At 54.3% G+C, this 18,023-nt stretch overlaps 5 protein-coding genes across 5 annotated transcripts; 1 reads left to right on the forward strand and 4 right to left on the reverse strand.

The window, feature by feature from the left end:
* Positions 1–1,854: 1,854 nt before the first annotated feature.
* B0T26DRAFT_306397 (uncharacterized protein) lies at positions 1,855–4,958 on the reverse strand. Its single transcript, XM_060434290.1, has 4 exons — positions 4,599–4,958; positions 3,384–4,508; positions 3,246–3,331; positions 1,855–3,182 (listed from the first exon to the last, which is right to left on the reverse strand). The coding sequence occupies exons 1-4, from the start codon at positions 4,744–4,746 to the stop codon at positions 2,070–2,072; spliced, it is 2,472 nt and encodes an 823-aa protein (XP_060296683.1). The 5' UTR covers positions 4,747–4,958; the 3' UTR covers positions 1,855–2,069.
* Positions 4,959–8,742: 3,784 nt separating this feature from the next.
* Positions 8,743–10,393, reverse strand: B0T26DRAFT_306460 (uncharacterized protein). Its single transcript, XM_060434292.1, has 4 exons — positions 10,008–10,393; positions 9,091–9,822; positions 8,898–9,037; positions 8,743–8,822 (listed from the first exon to the last, which is right to left on the reverse strand). Exons 1-3 carry the CDS (start codon positions 10,200–10,202, stop codon positions 9,023–9,025), a joined length of 942 nt encoding a protein of 313 aa, XP_060296684.1. The 5' UTR covers positions 10,203–10,393; the 3' UTR covers positions 8,743–8,822; positions 8,898–9,022.
* B0T26DRAFT_306308 (uncharacterized protein) lies at positions 10,394–11,276 on the reverse strand. The gene has a single exon (XM_060434289.1). The coding sequence runs from the start codon at positions 11,242–11,244 to the stop codon at positions 10,585–10,587; it is 660 nt and encodes a 219-aa protein (XP_060296685.1). The 5' UTR covers positions 11,245–11,276; the 3' UTR covers positions 10,394–10,584.
* Positions 11,277–13,398: 2,122 nt separating this feature from the next.
* Positions 13,399–14,570, forward strand: B0T26DRAFT_741053 (uncharacterized protein; the record flags this gene model as incomplete). The annotated part of the gene is made up of 3 exons (XM_060443917.1): positions 13,399–13,423; positions 13,851–14,367; positions 14,492–14,570. The coding sequence occupies 3 exons, from the start codon at positions 13,399–13,401 to the stop codon at positions 14,568–14,570; spliced, it is 621 nt and encodes a 206-aa protein (XP_060296686.1).
* A 110-nt stretch (positions 14,571–14,680) lies between these two features.
* On the reverse strand, positions 14,681–16,218 carry B0T26DRAFT_711230 (uncharacterized protein). Its single transcript, XM_060442025.1, has one exon. It carries the CDS (start codon positions 16,177–16,179, stop codon positions 15,097–15,099), a length of 1,083 nt encoding a protein of 360 aa, XP_060296687.1. The 5' UTR covers positions 16,180–16,218; the 3' UTR covers positions 14,681–15,096.
* Between the last annotated feature and the right edge of the window lie 1,805 nt (positions 16,219–18,023).

Here is an 18,023-nt window from a genome sequence, read left to right on the forward strand (position 1 = left end):
CAGGAATCGACATCGGCTCAGCTCTCAGCCCGGTGCTCGGCGGGATATTCGCAGAGCGTCTTGGCTAGAGGACCGTCTTTTGGTTCTGTCTGATATTTTGGATTGCCCGGCTTGTCCCCTTTGCCGTGGACATCCCCGAGACTGAGAGGAATGTTGTGGCGGATGGCTCCCTACCTGCTCTGGGCTTCAAGCTTCAACATCACACTAATAGACGCCCTCCGCTCCCGGCGCAGCCCCCTTCCGCGTCCAGATGCAGTGACCCGGAAAAGTCTCCGCTAGCCCCAATTCTGTGAATGTCGAGATTCGCCTCAGAGAAAGATTTGGCCTTGTTAGGTTTCTACATGACCTTGGTGTACCTGCTGTTCTTTCTGGTTTGTGCCACGCTCCTCCGCTCAGTAGGCCGAAATATACGGGTCCAGTGACTTCCAGGTTCGCTTCTGCTATCTTCCATATGGTCTTAGTTGTCGTTGGAACTACCGCCGGATAGCAGTTAATATTAGCTTTACCATTGAATGCCGGCATGAAGATGACCTCGGTAAGTTTCCCATAGAAGAAGCCCGCATCCAGCCCGTGCTTCCAGTTACTCTCGCAGGCACCACTGCCGCTATCATACGGATGGGTACTGCAAGCAGGGATTAACCTCGCCGGTCTCTTGGTTTTGTTATCTTTGATCGGGTTTTATGTTCCAGGCTCCCTCTCTTTGCTCGATGCCTTGGTGGTGAATTTGTACTCACATGCCCCTGCAACGGCGGTGGCAACTAGTAATCTGGTCGCTAGGACTTGTCGCCTTTTACCTCGCCCCGTTTGTCTTGAGTAAGCTTGGTCCCCGGCGGTGAGACGAGTGAAAAGTTGGGAAGTTAGGGGCAACGGAGGAAGAGGCCGATCTATCGCAACAACATGGCAACCCCCTCGACAGAACTTTACACGGAGTGTAACGCGCATAGGCGAGATTTGTTCGGATATTGGGAGCATTCTGCTCTGGCGAAGATTGAAGAGAGCCCAACCTCAAATTCGAGATCTCGTCATTGTCGCCGCTGGCGAAACAACATTGTTTTCTCCTTTTTCGGGTCAGGTGGCCTCAATACGACAGGTGGATGGAAAGAGAACGGTTGTGAGGGCCAAAAATAAGAGCTACTAACGTGACTCGAATTGCTGAGGTCGGGATTTGCACCCGATTTTCCGCCTAGCAGTGGGAGGGCGACGAGTTAACTTCTACTCTACCTAAACGTCACTCGCTACACCACACACAGCTGACTGTGACCTGGTTATAGCTGCTTCCTCCGTGTTTTACAGCGCTTCATATACCCTGCTCCAGAAATAAGGTTGCTTGATCGCTCGAAAGAGTTTGTCGATAAACCCCATTTTATCTCTTCTCATAAGGCCTACTACTATTCGAGATAATGTAGCCAGCCAGCTTGGCAAACTCGACCCGACATTACGGTCACCGGTGGGAGATCTGTGTATCGCTCACGTCTAACTTAATCGACGTTGAAAGATAGCTAGAAGTTCTAATGTCCAATAGTCATCATCATACTAGCTAGCGAGTTGTTATAAGTACGTCATCATTGTGCTAAGTAAAGTAGTTGCATTTAAGTCATTCAAGTTCTGGCCTTATTCAACCACAGTTGTTGTAGGTTGACTATTCATCTAACTGGCATATATTATCCAAAGCGCGCACACACACACACACATATACCTGCTGTAATGATGCCGGAGAAAACGAAGGGCCGAATATGAAAAGAAAACCAGAAAATCGTGCCCTTAACGCGACCTAAGCCACCGTACCAAACCCGAATAACAGGAGCACATTGGCACTCTGGGTATCCCAACTCCCGATATATGCTAACTGTGAGGGGATTGCTAAGTCTATCCAAAATGACATGGATACAGATGCAATTTGCGCGAATCCCAGCTCCGACACAACAAAAAATCTTAACAACTACAAGCAGCTGACCAAATGCAGCACATTCCGCCTTTTGAACACCCGGCGCCCGGGACCATGTATAATACTACATGTCAAATCCATTCTAGAATGCTGGGTTGGGATATCTTACTACAAAAATGCGATGTCAGTTCCCCGTCAGCTTCTTCCACCAGCTGCTCCGCGGGGTTGTGTCCATAAACATGGAATTACGTCGGCTGTCGCGTCGGCCATCGCTCCCGTCGGAACCGGTGCGGCGTTCCCTCTCCTCTCGGCGTCTCCTCCGCCGTCGTTCCTCGTCGTAATCTTCCGCACCGGTGCCGCCAGCCTCGGCAAACTTGGAGCGATGCCTGGCTCTGCGGGCTTCTTGCCGTGCCTCTTCGTTGTCGGGAGCGTCGGGTGGAGCACCACCGGGGTCACCGGAATTATCAGCCGGAGGCGGCGGTGCATCGGAATGGTCCTTGACCCACGATGACGTACCCGAATGGGGCCAGGACCCGGTCTTTTCGCGAGACCTGCTTGGATATACATAGTCATCGATGGGCTCGGACCTTCGCCGTGAGCTCCGTTCCTTATCCCTGTCTTCAGCCCCTCTGGCTGCGCGTCGGGCTTCTCGGCGACGGTAACGTTCCTCGTCGCCTTCCTGATCCGACTGTTCGGGATTCTGGCTTCGACGTCGATCAAGCTTGGCGGCACGGCGTGGATCGGCCACCCCATCACCTGCCTCGCGCTCAGTGCGCAGCCTTCGGCGCTCGGCACGCTCGGCACGCTCGGCACGCTCGGCCTCCTTTTGATCAGCAGCGCGCCGATCAGCTTCCTCTCGGGCACGTTGGGCCCGCCGCTCGGCACGACGAGCTTCCTTCTCTTCCTGCCTCCGTGCCTCTTCGTCCTCCTCTTGTCTCCGGCGGCGCTCACGGCGAGCTTCGTCCTTAACGCGGCGAGCCTCGGCGGCAGACTTTTCGGCGGCAGCCTTGTTTGCAGCCTCCTTCTCGGCTCGACGGGCGCGGCGGGCAGCGCGGCGGGCTTCTCGTTCAGCATCTGTGACTGGCGGCGTATCATCGGCCCGCCTTTCTCCTTCATCGTCAGTGGCCATGTATGTATTGCGAGGCCGGGGTTCTGGCTTTGACGGTGTGAACACGCCACCGAAAAGAGAGGAGAACCCAGATGATTTCTTGGCGCTCGAGTTAGAGCGTTTCAGAGGAGGGCGGGAGGGGGTTGCGTCTGCCATGTCGACCATGACAATGTCATCGTCTCGTGGATACTGCTGCGCGGGTTAGAAGTGAGCTTCTGGACCTGTACATAATTGCAAAGAGAGTGTACATACCTTTGACTTCCGACGTTCCGACGACCCCGGCACAGGGCCAGCATCGGTAGAAGCGACCATGACAATGTCATCATCCTCGTCGAAAGCTACCGGGTTGTTAGTGGAGTTCCAAGATGGCTATTGGGCGGCAGTACTCACGCTTTTTGCTACGTCTGCTGTTTGACTTTGCGGTGCCCACACCAAGGACCTTGGCGGCTTTGGCAGACATTTCCGGCACGGTCTCGGACGGAGGGTTGGAGATACCGGCCGTCATATCCACAGATTGCCTGCGTGAGCTTGACTTGCCACTGGCGGCGTTGCGCTTCTCGCGACTGGACAGAGAGCGCGACAAGGGTGGCGTGCTTGTGAACACGCTCGGGAGCCGTGATGGTGTGGCTGGCTCTCTGGTACGCAGTTTCTCTATCCTGTCTGGGACTAAAGACTTGGATGGTGGTTTCTCGGCCTTTTCGGTTGAAGACGTCTTCTTTTTGGCACTTGGATCTTTCTCAGGCTTGGACTTGGATGACTTCTTGGGATCCTTGGTTGGGGTTGCAGTCCACATGCCCCATGACGGACCCTCGCGGTTGATCTTTGGACGGTCCTTCTTGGACGACCTGACATCTACCACAGGAGCCGGAGGCCCCTCGGGAACGGCGGGCGGTGGCGGCGGCGCAGGCGGCGGTACATCGACGGCTTCGGGGGACGCCGAGACCTTCTTGGACCTCCTGGCGGCTTTCTTGGCGGCTGCCATGTCTACTATCTCGTCATGGTCAAAGCTGGATGTGTTATGACCGTCGTCGTCTTCGTCGTCGAGGGGGAAAGCACCGGGGAGGCCAGATCTGGGTGCCGCCTTGCGAACATACGACGGGAGAGCAGAAGCAGAAGCACGAGCGGGTGCCGGAGGGGGAGGATTAGGGTTAGGTGAGGGGTAGTCGACAATGAAACCCTGGTTCTTGTCCTTGGACTTCTTGCCCTTCTTTCTATCTTCCTTTGGTGGCGCAACGGCAGCGGCGGGTGGCGGCGAAGGAGGCCGGGGCAACGGTTCTTCCCCCTGAAACCGTGCGCCGTGGTCTTCGTTGTCATAGTCACCACCGCTGTAGCTGTCGTCGTCATTGAGGGGCTCAAAAGCACGCAGTCTGTCTGCAATCTTGCCGCCAACGGCCTTCTTTGACTTTGTGGGCTTTGCTGCGTCGGTGGACGACGGTGAAGTGGCCTTCCACACCTCGGTGGCGGCGAAGGCACCAATCCCAGCGCCAATCGCGCCTAAGGTGGCAGCTTCCAGAACTTTAGATGACTCAGCATTCTTCGTCTCGTTAAAGGCCGACCCCGACCACGGTGGGGTTGCTTCTGCCTCAGGCGCAGAAGTAGTAGTACCTTTGGCTGCCTTGGAGCTTGGTTTCTTAGCCGCGCCCCAGAAGCTGAACGGATCTGCAGCAGCAGGCGCGCCCCTGTCATCTCGTAGCGCATTGGGCCGAGTGGAGTTGAATCCAGAAGCCGCGTCCTTGTCTCCAGTCTTGTCCATGGCCTTGTCATGAGGTGGTAGCTCCGATAGTAGCTCCTCGATCTCGTCGGTCGTCAAATCAATGCCTTTGAAGTCATCGTCGTCGCCGCCCACGTCCAGGCTCTTGTCCTTGTCCTTGCCTTTGTCCTTTGCCTTGAGCTTGGACTTCTCTGCTTTGGATGGTTTCTTCTTGGACTTTTCGGCATCTGCCTGAGCCTCTTCACGCTCGCGTTCCGCTGCCTCTTCGGCCTCGCGGATCGCTTTTTCCTTGGCGTCTTGTTCTGCCCGCTCCTGCTCCCTCTCCTCCGCCTCGCGTGCAGCATCCTCCTCGGACCTTCGGTTCGCGCTCTCGGTGAGACGATCGAACTTCTCCTGGTCCGTTTTCGTCAACTTCTTTTTCTTCCCCTTCTTGATCGTTAGTGCCGCGAGTTCCTGCTCCTCCCTGGCTATCTCCTCTTTCTCGGCCTCGAGCCTTGCTTGCTCCTCCTCCTCCCGCTGCAGCCGCTCCTCCTCTTCCCGTTGCAGCCGCTCTTCCTCCTCCCATGCCGCCTGCTCCTCGGCATCACGCCGCGCCTGCTCAGCAGCCTCTTCGACCTCCTTTGCCTTGCGCTTCTCCTCTTTCTCCGCTTTTTTCTTCTCCTTTTCAAGCTTCTCGAGCTCCTTCTTGCTCAACTTGGGCTCCTTTTCTTTCGATTTCTTGTCCTTATCCTTCGACTTGGTCTTGACCAGACTTAGAGAAGTGAGAGAAGGGTCTTCGTCCCATGCATTCGACTCTGCCTCAACTTCAGCTTCCTGCTCCGCCACGGCCATTCGTGGAGGCGTCGGCGCCGGCGGTGGTGGTTCGTCGGCCAACACATCCTTTCGAGACTTACCCTTCTTCTTCTTAGAGCTGCCACCCCAAGCCCCCCATTCATCATCGGCCTTTTCATCTTTGGTCTCTTCGACCGAGTCGGGCTGTAGTGACTCCGTGTTCGTCTCGTCCACAATTTCAACCGGTGCATTCTTGGCGCTGGCCTTGCTCTTCTTTTTCGATGACGTTGTGAGGCCCCACATGTCATTGGCAAGCGGCTCCTCGATCGTGTCTGGCTTCAGCAGTTTCTCATCGCCTGCGCCCTTCTTCTTCTTGGTGTCCTTGCCTGTGCTCCACGAACTGAAGAAGTCGTCATTTTCGAGCGGGTTTGGCACAGCCGGCATCTTCTCGTCCCCTGACAAAGTCTCACTCTTGTCAAGCTCGATGAGCGCATCGGACGCTTTCTTGTCTTTCTTGCCTGAGCCCCAAGTGTCCCAGAAATCGGCACTCTCTTCTGCTGCAGGAGGGTCTGAAGCGAGAGTTTCCTTTGGTTTGGGTTCATCTGCCACTGTGCCCTTCTTCTTCTTCTTGTCCTTCTTGGAAGCGCCGAAGCCCCATAGATCGTCTTCCTCCTTTTTCGGACTTGGTTCAGGCTCTGGTGTTGGTTCCGGTTCGACTTCCTTCACCGGCTCAGGGCCTGGGTTCTTACTCTTACTCTTCTTCTTGTCCTTTTTCGACGCAGGGACCCCCCAGATGTCGTCGTCTTCTTTCGGTTCGAGTGCAGGCTCGGAAAGCGCTGTTGGCTCCGGCTCTGGGGGTATTATTGCTTCCAGTTCTGGCTCGGGTTCAGGCTGACTTTTCTTGCTTTTCTTTTTGTCCTTTGTGGCAGAGAAGCTCCAGAAATCGTCGTCCTCCTTTTGCTCGAGTTCTAGCCCAGGAGAAGGCCCAGACACTGGCTTCAGATCAGATTCCACCACAGGCTCCGGCTCCGGCTCCGGCTGACCCTTCTTGCCCTTTTTCTTTTTATCTTTCTTCGAAGCGGTAAATGACCCCACCCATATGTCATCCTCCTGCTTCTTTTCGAGCAAGTGGTCTGGCACAGGCTCAGGCACAGGCACAGGTTCTGGTTGAGGTTCAGGCTCTGGATCCTTGTTCTTGCCCTTCTTCTTCTTGTCCTTCTTAGAACTGGTGACACCCCATATGTCTTCGTTCTTTGTAGGCTCAGACTTGGGATCTGGTTCGTCGGTAAAGTCAAGCCCAGGATCTAGTTCAGGCTCGAGCTCTGGCTCTGGCTCTGGCTCTGGCTCTGGCTCTGGCTCTGGCTCTGGCTCTGGCTCAAGTTTCTTTCCCTTCTTCTTTTCCTTTTTCGAGTTGCTGACTCCCCAGATATCGTCAACTTCCGTCTTGTCGGGCTCGAGCTGTTTTGGAGCCGGGTCAGGTGTTGAAACGATGGCATTCTTGCCCTTTTTCTTCTTGTCTTTCTTTGACATAGAGACGCCCCAAATGTCATCTCCCCTTTCCGCCTCAACAACAGGTTCTGCTTCTGCAGCAGTTCCTGGTTCTGGGACCAGTTCTGGCTCCTTCGGCTCCTCGGCTTCGGCTATGACGGCTGCCTTGCCCTTCTTTTTCTTGTCCTTCTTGGCTGTGGTGCCCCACGAAGTCCAGTCATTGTTTTCTTCCAACTCTTTCTCTGCTTCAAGCTCAAGCTCAGGCTCAGGCACAGGCTCAGGCTCAGGAATTACCTGCGGTTCTTCGGGTTGAGGTAGGGCGCTCTTGCTCTTCTTCTTCTTGTCCTTCTTAGTCGACATGCCCCAACCCCATCCAGAGTTGTCTTCCTCTTTCTTTTCAAGCTCTGGCTCTGGCTCTGGCTCTGGCTCTGGCTCTGGCTCTGGCTCCGGCTCCGGCTCAGGTTCTGGTAAGGGTCCGGCGGCGGCTGTCTTGCCCTTTTTTTTCTTATCTTTCTTGGACGTCGTAAAGCTGCCCCACATGTCGTCTTCGCCCTTCTTGACTTCTGGTAGTGGCTCTGGTAGTGATTCTGGTACTGGTTCTGGTTCTGGCTTGGAAGTAGTGTCCAACTCATCCCAAGTTGAACCCTTCTTCTTTTTCTTGTCCTTCTTAGTCGTCGGAGCACCCCATCCCGAATCGTCGATAGGGTCTTCGTCTTTCTTGGCTTCCGGTAGTGGCTCCGGGTCAGGCTTCGGGGTAGGGTCCAACTCATCCCAAATCGACCCCTTCTTCTTTTTCTTGTCCTTCTTAGTAGTCGGTGCACCCCAGCCCAAACCGTCGACAGGCTCTTCGTCCTTCTTTGTCTCCCCGGCAATAGCGGACGTAGGGTTGTCTATGATTTCCTCAACAGCCCCTTTCTTCTTACCTTTTTTCTTCGTGACCGTAGTTCCGAACTCATCCTCGGCAGGGGGGTTCTCCTCAATCTTGAGATCTTCCATGGGGGGAGGTTCCACTAAATCGACAGCATCGTTCTTACCTTTCTTTTTCTTGTCCTTCTTCGTTGTGATACTGCCCCAAAAGTCGTCTTGTTCCTTGGTTTCCTCTGGTTCGGCCTCTGGCTCGAGTTTTTCCGCTGGCAGTGGCTCCGGCTCCTTAGGAGAATCGTCAAGAAGGAAAACACTCTTACCTTTCTTCTTCTTGTCCTTTTTGGTCCCGGAACTGCCCCAACCCCATGCGGTGTCCATCTCGGGCTCCTTTTCTGGCTCCGGTTCAGGCTCAGGCTCGGGTTCGGGCTCGACAGGTTTATATTCCATTTCAGGCTCACCAACAACTGCAAGCACAGCTCCTTTCTTTTTCTTGCCCTTTTTGGCTGGTGCTGCGCCCCAGAGGTCGTCAGTTTCTTTCTTCGGCTCCGGCTCGACAGAAGGATCAGGCCTCTTCTCAGTCTCCTCAGGCTCGGCGACTGCCTTGCTCTTCTTCTTCTTCGTATTGACAGTCCCCCAGAAGTCATCAACGGGTTCCGCCTCCGGCTCAGGCTGCTTTACGAGCTCCTCAGACATGGGCTCCTCGACCGCCATCAGGGATTTCTTCTTCTTGTCTTTCTTGGAAGAAAACCAATCATCGTCTAGTTGAGTCGTTACGTCGAAAGTTGGCTTGGTTTCGGGCTCCGCGTCTAGGAGGGGTTTCTTACCCAAACCGGACCACGAGTTGCCCGCGACATCTTGGCCGTCGGTCAACGGTGCCTTCTCCTCCTCAGGCTCTTGATCCCAGGCACTGGCGTTCTTCTTTTTCTTCTTGTCCTTCTTTGACGTCACGGGGAAGCCTAAATCAAAACCTGCATCAATCTTCTCCTTGTTGATTTCTTCCTCAGCAGGGGTGGGTTCGGCGTTGCCGTCAGTGTCAACACCAAAGTCGCCAAACAATATGGTAGTCTTGCCTTTTTTCTTGGGCTTTGGCCGGTTGATGCCCCAGGAGTTATCTGCTTTCTCATCCTCCTTGGGTTTGGCGTCATCGGGTGAAGTCTTAGCAGCAGAGAAACCCCAGGAACTCCCCGTATCCCAGCTAGAGCTCCAGACACTCAAATTTTTAGTGTCTGTAGTGCCCAAAGTGCAATGTAGAGAAGGCCCCACATCTAACTTGATCTCGTGGAAGGCACCTAGCCCTGTCGATGTTATGCTGGGCGGGGCAAAATCGGGCAGCTTTTCGTCAGATATAGTAGCCGCTGTGGTAGTGGCGGTATCAGTAGTGACCGAAGTAGCCGCATTCTTTTTCCCTTTCTTCTTCTTAGAAGTGGTGGGAGTGGCCCAGTCATCTTCAATGAGGGGGTCATCGCCATCCGCCTTCTTGTCCTCTTTCTTGTCATCGCCACCGTCGCCAGCGCCGTCGCCGCCACCACCACCGGAATTGCTGGCGTCTCCGCCGCCGGCGCCAGCACTGCCATCATCTTTATTTCCATCATCGCCTCCTTCACCACCCCCTTTCTTCGTCTCGTCGTTATCTTCGAAGTTGCTCGACTTTGCTAGCGCTTTATTCTTCTTCTTCTTTCCTGCAACATGCCGGAACCCCTCATCATTTCTGAATTCAATGTAGACAGACATGCTCGGGTCCACGAGCACATCGTTTTCACGCCTTTGGTATCCAAGGCCGGGCCCTGAAGCAACACCATCCGGGGCGTTAAGCCCATCCAGAGGTGATTTGGAATAGCATGCATTCGCGCCGCTGCTAGTTGGGTCGTAGACTTCTAGGGACGCGGCATTGCAGTCACCGTCGGGCAGGGGACTGGGTTGCAGCGGATGACGGCCTTGTCGTGTCGGCCTGAGAATGATAGGGGGCCACGGGCTAGGCCGAGAATGCGGCGGCGGCTGTGAATCGGTCTGTCAGCAAAGGTCTCAAGTTTGGGCCCGTTTAACTTCTTCGGGTGAGCATAGGGTATAATTGACTCCATAGTGTTCCTTCGAACATGACACCCCGTGATTGGGCGCCCAGATGAAATCATTTCGGCCGAAGTCAAGAAACATTGGACATAATCGTTCATCCCACAACGTACCCTTGCTTTGCTCCAAAGTTCAATCCAGCATTCTGCAATGAGGCCCAGCCTGGCTTTCAGAAGGGTCGATCTCAAGTCCTTTATCAACTGCTCATCCAACCCAGTCGTCCTCGTCAAAGGCCGGGTCGTTGGCCAACCATATGCAACGTCTTCTGTCCAGCTCTCGCGGAATGCCAGAACCTCGGCGACGGCCATCCTGATAGTCGAACAAGTTCAAAGTGTGCCGACGGACGGTTGTCAAACTCATGTGGTGCTGAATTTGCCGGGCGGGCGAATTGGGAGGGTTATAGTTCCAACCTTAGGTATCTTGGTGGGCGAGGGTCGAGATGTACTCTCGAAATCACTGGTGCGGTCGCGTTACTCTGAGCAGTAGTAGTTGAGGAGAATATCGCAATGCGGAAGGCGAAAGGCAACGAGATTCCCGGCCGTTTCTTTCCTCGAGCTTGGCCCCCTTTTCTTTTTGACAACCCTTTTTTTATTCGGTCCCTGGCTGTAGAAAGATTTGATAGCAGTAGAAAATGGCGTTCCGGTAAGAACCAATAGCCCGTTTCGATTTGGATGCGACACTCGGAGGCGATTAGGGGGGGAGGCGATTAGCGGTCTTCACAGGCTGGGTCGTGTGGGACGACTCAACACAGTCGTTCGAATTGGCCACTGCAGTCTCGGTTCTTCTCGTGCAACAGTGACCAGACCAGATTGAAGGGATAGGTCTGTGTGTGTGGTCGGAGGGACGATGGTCAAGCAGAAGCACCTGAACTTGGTGAAAAAAAAGAGAGGGGGGGATACTGTCCCTAATGCGCCTTGACGAGGTATTCATGCACAACGGGAAGCACTGTAATAGACCGACGGCATGCAAGCAGCACTTGGCTGCGGGACGACCTGGGTGGCACACGGCGGCGCAGGGATGACCGCAGATCACCTCAGAGGGAAGGCTTTCAATCAGATAATCGCATGCTGGTACGGATATCCTACTGCAATTTTTCTGCCTTACAGGCCCCTGAAAGAAAATCTTCATGCGTGATGTGTAGCTGCAACTACATTCAGCTGACGAGTTCCGTGACGACGGTGGGAGGAATTGACAGAATAGCTTGTGTGCGGTTGTGCTGCGAATCACCAAGACTGACCTATGTTGTCCGGTGATGGCCCACTTCTTGCAACAGTCCCGTTCTGGTTCGCGGTGTGGCAGCCATTCTCGACAAACAAGCACATTCTGGACATGGCTGGGGCCAAACGTCATTGGCTGCTGGTAGAATGGTGGGTGGTGTTAGGGCGAGTGACCATTCCAATCCCGACAGCCAGCCCACCACCACCTTATCCAGGCCCCTGACCAAAGTTGATCTGAGGGACTCGGGAGACACGCCAAAATCCGTCGCAAGTCAAGTGCTGTGCCGTTCCCTCCATTCTCATCGACGGATATTCGCCCAGATTGTTTGCGACCGCCTCGTGGCAACTACTCACCCGTTGACCTCTTCTTAGACGCCATCACCGAGGTCGAGAGGTGAGCGGAAGACTGAGCTGCAACCCGCCAGGTTGTAGACTACCCCATATGTCACCGGTGCCCCTCGTTTATGAATACAGTGCGTGCGCCCTGCCGAATGGACGAACGCCCGAGACAGGTGTTTGCACGAATTACACCATTCCGAAAAAACACCACTCACTGAACCCAAACCACGCAGTTACTTCTCTTTCACTAGCTGACCTAATCGAGGTGCGTGGTTGTTTATGCTTTTCGCGAAGTCAGGCGAGAGCATTCTCAAATACAGTATCCGTAACTCTCGAGTATCCTATAGCGAAAGTAACTTCATTGATGTTTGCCTAGGCATGTATGCTATTCGGAATAACGCACATTACCTATTGGGTGCCGAGGTAGGTACCGCCGCGAAATATATGTCCTCCCTACGTAGCTCAAAGGCCTTCAACCTCTTACAGGATTGCCAAACTTGACTCACCTCTTGTACTATCACATCCCGTTATCTTTGTTGGCACTGCGTCCTGCACTCAAGTGCGTCACCAAGACGCGCGACTCAGTCTTGCAGTTGTGATGCCTTTCCAGAGCGGAACCGAAAACAAACCTGGCGAATCAGCTTTGTAGGTTGAGGGGAATTTCCTACGTTAGTACCTCTACCTTGCAGACTGGGCAGCGATGCGCCTTCTTGAAAGGTGCCGGCTACTTGACCAACAGGTCTTAGCCGAAAACAGCGACTGCAAGATGATGCGGCTGTAGCTGCAGGAAGGAATCAGCCTTTAATGTTGTCGTCCAACTCTTTTGTTATTCGCGGTTTCAGCAATTTAAGTCGCGTTCTCCCTGGTTTCGGGGACCCAGGTGACTCTTTTGGTGAACGTTCAGAACTGGATGACCGAAGGTCAAGATCGCTTGGGACCGCCTCGGCAGTCGTCGGTGATACAATACCATACATACTAGCCTTATATTCCCAAGCAGGAAAGGTACTTGTACAGTACATCCCTTCCCTTCCTAGACGTGTACGAATACTTTGGTACCCTACATACCAAGGATGTGTCTTTCACGGTTGCATGTAAAGTAACCATCATGGGTCCCCAGTCTTTCGAACTGCGGGAGCCGGCTGCAGTGGGGAACTGACAATCAGCGGGTCTCTCTTAGCCAGTGCTGAAATATCCAGTAGAAGCAGCCCGTCTGCGCCATCCGAATGGGGATCGGTTTTTTCCGCTCACCGCTAGAATGACTAGACTCGAAGCAAACGCACCGACACGGGTGCGCGCATGGGAATCGAGGAAGGCCCGCACCCTGTTGGAAGTTTCCGACCATGGCATGCCACTGGCTGCCCTCCATACCCAGGAGGTGCGAGAAAAACAACTTTTTTTTTTGTTTCAGTTCTGCGACGCTGATCTGACCGTTCAAATGATGGGACAAGATGATGAGAAACTTAGGCTGGCGCTGGACAAGAAACGGCCAACTCAGGCGAAGATCGCGTTCCTTTAAAAAAAAAGATTGTTAGCTTAGCCACACTAGGGTTGGCTGAACTTCTCTTAAAATCTTGAAAATTGAAGGTTAGTTTCATGGAAAGTCTAATGGACTGTCAGGCCGTGCCTCAAGCCCCACATATTTTCCATCCCAGCTAATTAGGTACCTATTATCCCTAATTACCCTTAGATAGTATAAGTGAGGAAGATAGTACACAACTCTTAACAGTGGATCATTCATGGTCGGGCCAATAAAGCCTCACAATTCTTTGTTTCATGAATTTCATGAAATGTAAATTTACGGTAAAGTATCATGATTTTGAAAAATATGCCAACCCTAAGCACACTGAATTTAGAAATTTGGTCCCGGTTTCAGACGGAAAGAAGCGCTGTAGGATAAATCCATAAGCAACGTCAGGATTGGCCTGGCGTTCACTTCCTACGCAGCGCGATGCCCCAATCAATTCGCGAATCGGGTCCGTTCCCATGGGACCAAAGACGGGAATGATGCTAGACGTTGCGCAGTTGGTAGTGTGTGACAAGCTTCAAGGGACCAACAAAGAGTCCGGGTGTCTGATCTGAGTACGTAACAACATACTCTAGCCTTTTTCGGCTCTTTCGCCACTCCAGACGAGTTTCTCTGACCTGTGGCCCGAGCGAGAGAAGACCTGACCGCCGCCTAGGCCAAGAAACCGATCCAATCTCTCCCCGCTCCATCGCGGCAAAATATGGCCAATGTCTCCATTCAATCAGCGGCTTGATCCTTCCATCCATCTTACCTACCTAGCCCACGAGAATTGAGAAGTTGCCCTCACGCCATCACGCAGTGGAGCGTGGGATCCAAGCACTCGGCCCCCATTGCCTTTGGCCGAGGCTGCAGCCCGCCTATGGCTCCATCCCAAGCCTTCACCGTCATAATACGTGTTTCACTCCCGGCTTGGCTCCCCCCAGAAGCCGTTGTATCGGCTCTGCACGCACACGAGCCACTCATCGGGGCTAACCCCTACACCGTGAGCTACGAGCGTCGCGATTTCCGCCCCGAAGAAGTTGCTGGTGATACCCTCTTCCACCGCGACGGCCCCGAGCTGTCAGCCTTTGTGGTTCGGGACCGCATACCCATTATTCCCGGCGCGGGTTCTTGGGCTAGTAAGGGAATCGAGATCCCGTGTGTGTTCCAAAGCTTCACACGGGGCGTTCGATGTCGTGCGGATTCGCAGGGTGTTAAGGTGCGAAGTAGCTACGAGGTCCGCCTGCGAGGCGAGGTTTGGGGGGGGGCTTTGGCCAGGCCCGGTGAGGGGAACTACGAGCTGGTAGAGATTGCCAGTATCGAGTGCGGCAGCATTATCAGGCCGTTTGTCAGGCGTAGCTTCTCCAGCGCACATCAGGAGATTCTCCAACGCGTAGTTGACGAGGTCGCACGGTCAAGCCAAACGCAGGCGTCAATTTCACCTGGGGAGGTAGGGGATGACACTTCCCCATAATCCGTCTACTGTTCGATAGGTCTCATCACTTTGATGCCTCTTCCCTCATCCTCCTCAACACAGCAATGGTTGGTTCAAGCGCCTGGGAGGCCCAAGGTTTACGCGCAGATGGCAGCATCGCGAGGTGGTTTCACACGTTTAAATACTTGCGTACTTGCGTACCATATCATAAAATGACAATAAGACAAGGGCAATCGGGTCATTGCTGCGCAGGAATAGTCAAGCATACATACGGATAGTATAGAGACTCAGACTGGCCGAAAAGTCAATATTGGTATCTATAAGCGCTCGCAATGTGATCTAAGGGACTAATTCTCCCAAAGGCCAAGACTTGAAAACAGACCTCGTCTTGACCAGAGACCCAAACCAGGGCAGTGAGCGGGACCACTACCACATCTAATCAAGACAAGACCGCAAGACAAGAAGTGCACTACTGCGATCATCAATGTCATGAAGACCCATTCTATGTAGAATGGGAGAGAACCGAAAAAAGGAACAAGGGCATTTCCAGTGACAATAAATGTCCCAGATGGAATAGGATCACCCAAAAAAGGGGGAAGAAAATGCGGAATAAAGAGAAAGGAAACCCAAAATAAAAAGCACAGGCTAGAGGTTCCGTCCTTCCAGAAGAAAACAAATTCCCAACCCTAGAACGCCATGGCACAGAATTAACGTCCACCATAGTCGCTGGCATAGCCGATGTCACCAAAATTCTCTTGCATCCCTCCAGGACCAAAGCCGGTACCTGGCCCACTGACGTAACCCCCGTCATCACCTTCATCGTAGTCACTAGCATCGAAGCTACTCCTTCCGCTGATCTCGTCTTCCATCCCACTGCCACCACTTGTCATGTCAGCCGCCGACCAATTCATCTGGGCCAGAGCAGGATACTGAGCCAGCAGTGCTTGCGGTAGTGGATAGTTGCCGCTAGCATCTAACTGGTATGCGCCTGCGTTCGGGTCCATCCCAGGCGGCATCATCATGCCGGGAGCTTGCATGACCATACCCTGCGCCGCCGCATGTTGCATGCGCTGCTCGTTCCATATACGCTGCCTTTCGAGCATCTCTTCGTCAAGGAGCGGTTTGATGCAGATGCGCCCGGCTTCAGAGCGGAAATGCCGGCCAAGCGCATCCGCGCGCGCGAACCGTCGGCCACAACCCCATTGTCCGCCACCTTTCAGGTCTCCCTTGCAAACGAATTTCTTCTCCCCAGAGTGCAGGCCTTCGTGGCGCTTGCGATCGTGCTGCCGCGCAAACGCCTTGCCACACACCGTGCAGACAAATGGTCTTTCGTCCGTGTGTGTTCGGAGATGCGACCGCAGATTGTATGCTCTGGTGAACCGTTTGGGACACAGAGTACATTGGAATGTCGCCGGATGTTTTTGAATCCGCTTGGCTCCGCCGGCTCCACTTTCTCCTTGGGCGCCGGGGCCATTGTAATCTGGATCGGCAAGTCGAAGCGCAATTACATTGTTGGGAACTGCTGAGGTTGACTGGCGCCTTCTACTGGGCGAATTTCCTCCGCTTCCGGGGCTGGAGCGGTCAAGAGGCGAGAGGGAACGGGAGGAGTCAGAGCGCGCGTCAGCTGAAAGGTTGGGTGAAAGGCTCCCTGAAGCCGAAGGGCTGCGATGGTTGAGGAGAGTACCGCCACTATTAAATGGATCTGTAACAGCACGTGGTCGTGAGGTCCTGGCCCGGCCTGCTCGATAGCGCATTAGTCTACTGTGGTCCCACCTGTCAACAAAAATCATCAGGCCGAGGGACGTACCTCTCTCTGGCGGAGTCAGCGAATCTATGTCGAGATTCTTCGGTTGCTCGAAGCCACTTCTTACTGACGTCGGAGCATAATCAATATTGATAGAAGGTGGGGCCGGCATTTGTCCTTGCATATCGGGACCATCCATTTGAAGCTGAGGAAAAGCTTCTTGCGGAGGCTGCAGATAAGAAGGGCCCGTCCCGTAGCCGTTGTTTTGTGGCCGAACCATGAAGCTGCCCTGTTGCTGGCTCATCTCCGGCAGCTGCTGAGGTAAGATGCGCGGCGAGATGGCAGGGCTGTGGGATGGGCTCCTTCCTCCGTGGCTGGGAGAATGTGTGCCCTGGTCTGAGATGCTGAAGCTGCCTATCCCATGAAGTTCCTGGTAGAGGTTAGAATCTTGCGGTCGCTGCATCGGCGAGTGGCTCTGGTCGATCTGGTCAAAGCTGTCCGAGCTGACGAGGTTGGGCGACGGTGCCACTGATGAGACATCTGAGTATTCTGAAGGGCTACGTCTGTGACCCTGGAACTGTGGACCGGATGTGGCCCAGGTGGGCAGAAGGGCCGCCTCCGGACCGAGGGACACATTTCGCGAGTGTCTCCCAGGAGGAGACGAGAACTGATGTTGGTTAAAGGATGGAGAGTGGTTTGCAGAGCCGGGTTGGTGCGGCTCGGGGTTGAGGAGGTGGGGAGGCGTCGGGCTGTGGTGTGCCTGGGACATCATGCTGGAGTCGGGGCTACCAAGCTGTTGGTTGTCGGAAACAAATAGCGGGGCGTTGTATTGCGGCTCCCCCGACGTAGGCGGGAAGATGGTGAAGTCGGCGTCCCCAAACGCCGGTGCCAAGAGGTTCTGCTGCTGATAGTCTCCCTGGCTCTGGCCGCTAAAGGACGTGTCCTCGGTCTTGAGCTGGTCCGTGAAGTCTTGGTTGAGGTTGAAGTTGGTCGAGTTATCAGTGAGACCAGGCTGGGCGAACGACTGGGGCTGGGGCTGCTGGTTGTTCAAGAAGCTACTGGCATTGGCGTTATAAAAGCTAGACTGGGTGTTGGGAAACGGCTGTGAGGCAGGGTCGACAAGGCCGAGACCCAATCCAACAGCATCGTTCGGATTGGGAAAGCGGGCAGGCGAAGGCGAGTGATTGTTCTTTATATGGGTCTGTTGTTGGTGCGCGTGTGCGCGTCCCCCGCTGGTAGATGTCGCCGAGGGCGAGCGCCCGCGGCTGTGGGGATGTTGTTGGTCCATTGATCCCAGTCCGATGACCTTGTCAAGATCGTTGCGCGGTGTTTCTGTCTTTAGAACGGCGACAAGGCAGTTTGGAAGTCAGCCTTCCAGGCACAGTGGCAGTGCTTTGAGGCTGTGCTTACGCGAGTCCGGGAGCTGACACCGCTGTGCTGGCAGCGCGGGCCAGTTTCCCCCACCTTTCACCGGAGCGCTGTCCTGTCAGACGAGACGAAAGACAACGACAATAATTCCACGCTTCTTAGGGACCGTTGGATGGCGTTGGAAATCCTAGTAAATGCACCTGGTGTGGACGCGCGCAAGAAGGAATATGAGGCGTGTGGAGGTTGAGTGTTTTTGTCTTGTCGCTTCCTTTGTCGCTTCGCAAGCTGTTGTCGTCCCTCCCTCCCAGTCTCAGGGCGGCTTCCGATTACGTCTCGCCGTTCGTCGAGTGCTTGCTGCTTCCGCTGCTGCTGCTGCTGCTGCTGCTTTGCCGCTAGAAACCCGTACTACTAGTCAATCCGATGTAGTTGCTCGGCACAGTTCCACACCCTTTGTCTAATCCCGACAAGCTTTATTGTGAGGCGTGGATTCTGACCAGCGAGCAATCGTGGGGCCGCAACGGA

The sequence above is a fragment of the Lasiosphaeria miniovina genome, assembly GCF_030549165.1.
Source record: "Lasiosphaeria miniovina strain SMH2392-1A chromosome Unknown B0T26scaffold_4, whole genome shotgun sequence".
Lineage (NCBI taxonomy): Eukaryota > Fungi > Ascomycota > Sordariomycetes > Sordariales > Lasiosphaeriaceae > Lasiosphaeria > Lasiosphaeria miniovina.

Bases quoted from the DNA above. Each gene is read 5' to 3' on its own strand.
- B0T26DRAFT_306397 (XM_060434290.1), bottom strand. From the start codon at position 4,746: ATGGACAAGACTGGAGACAAGGACGCGGCTTCTGGATTCAACTCCACT. The intron at 4,509-4,598 runs GTACTACTACTT...AGTCATCTAAAG, and splicing joins AAGCTCCAAGGCAGCCAAAG to TTCTGGAAGCTGCCACCTTA. The intron at 3,183-3,245 runs GTATGTACACTC...CCCGCGCAGCAG, and splicing joins CGGAACGTCGGAAGTCAAAG to TATCCACGAGACGATGACAT.
- B0T26DRAFT_306460 (XM_060434292.1), bottom strand. From the start codon at position 10,202: ATGGCCGTCGCCGAGGTTCTGGCATTCCGCGAGAGCTGGACAGAAGAC. The intron at 9,823-10,007 runs GTACGTTGTGGG...ACCGATTCACAG, and splicing joins AACTTTGGAGCAAAGCAAGG to CCGCCGCCGCATTCTCGGCC.
- B0T26DRAFT_306308 (XM_060434289.1), bottom strand. From the start codon at position 11,244: ATGACGTTTGGCCCCAGCCATGTCCAGAATGTGCTTGTTTGTCGAGAA.
- B0T26DRAFT_711230 (XM_060442025.1), bottom strand. From the start codon at position 16,179: ATGATTTTTGTTGACAGGTGGGACCACAGTAGACTAATGCGCTATCGA.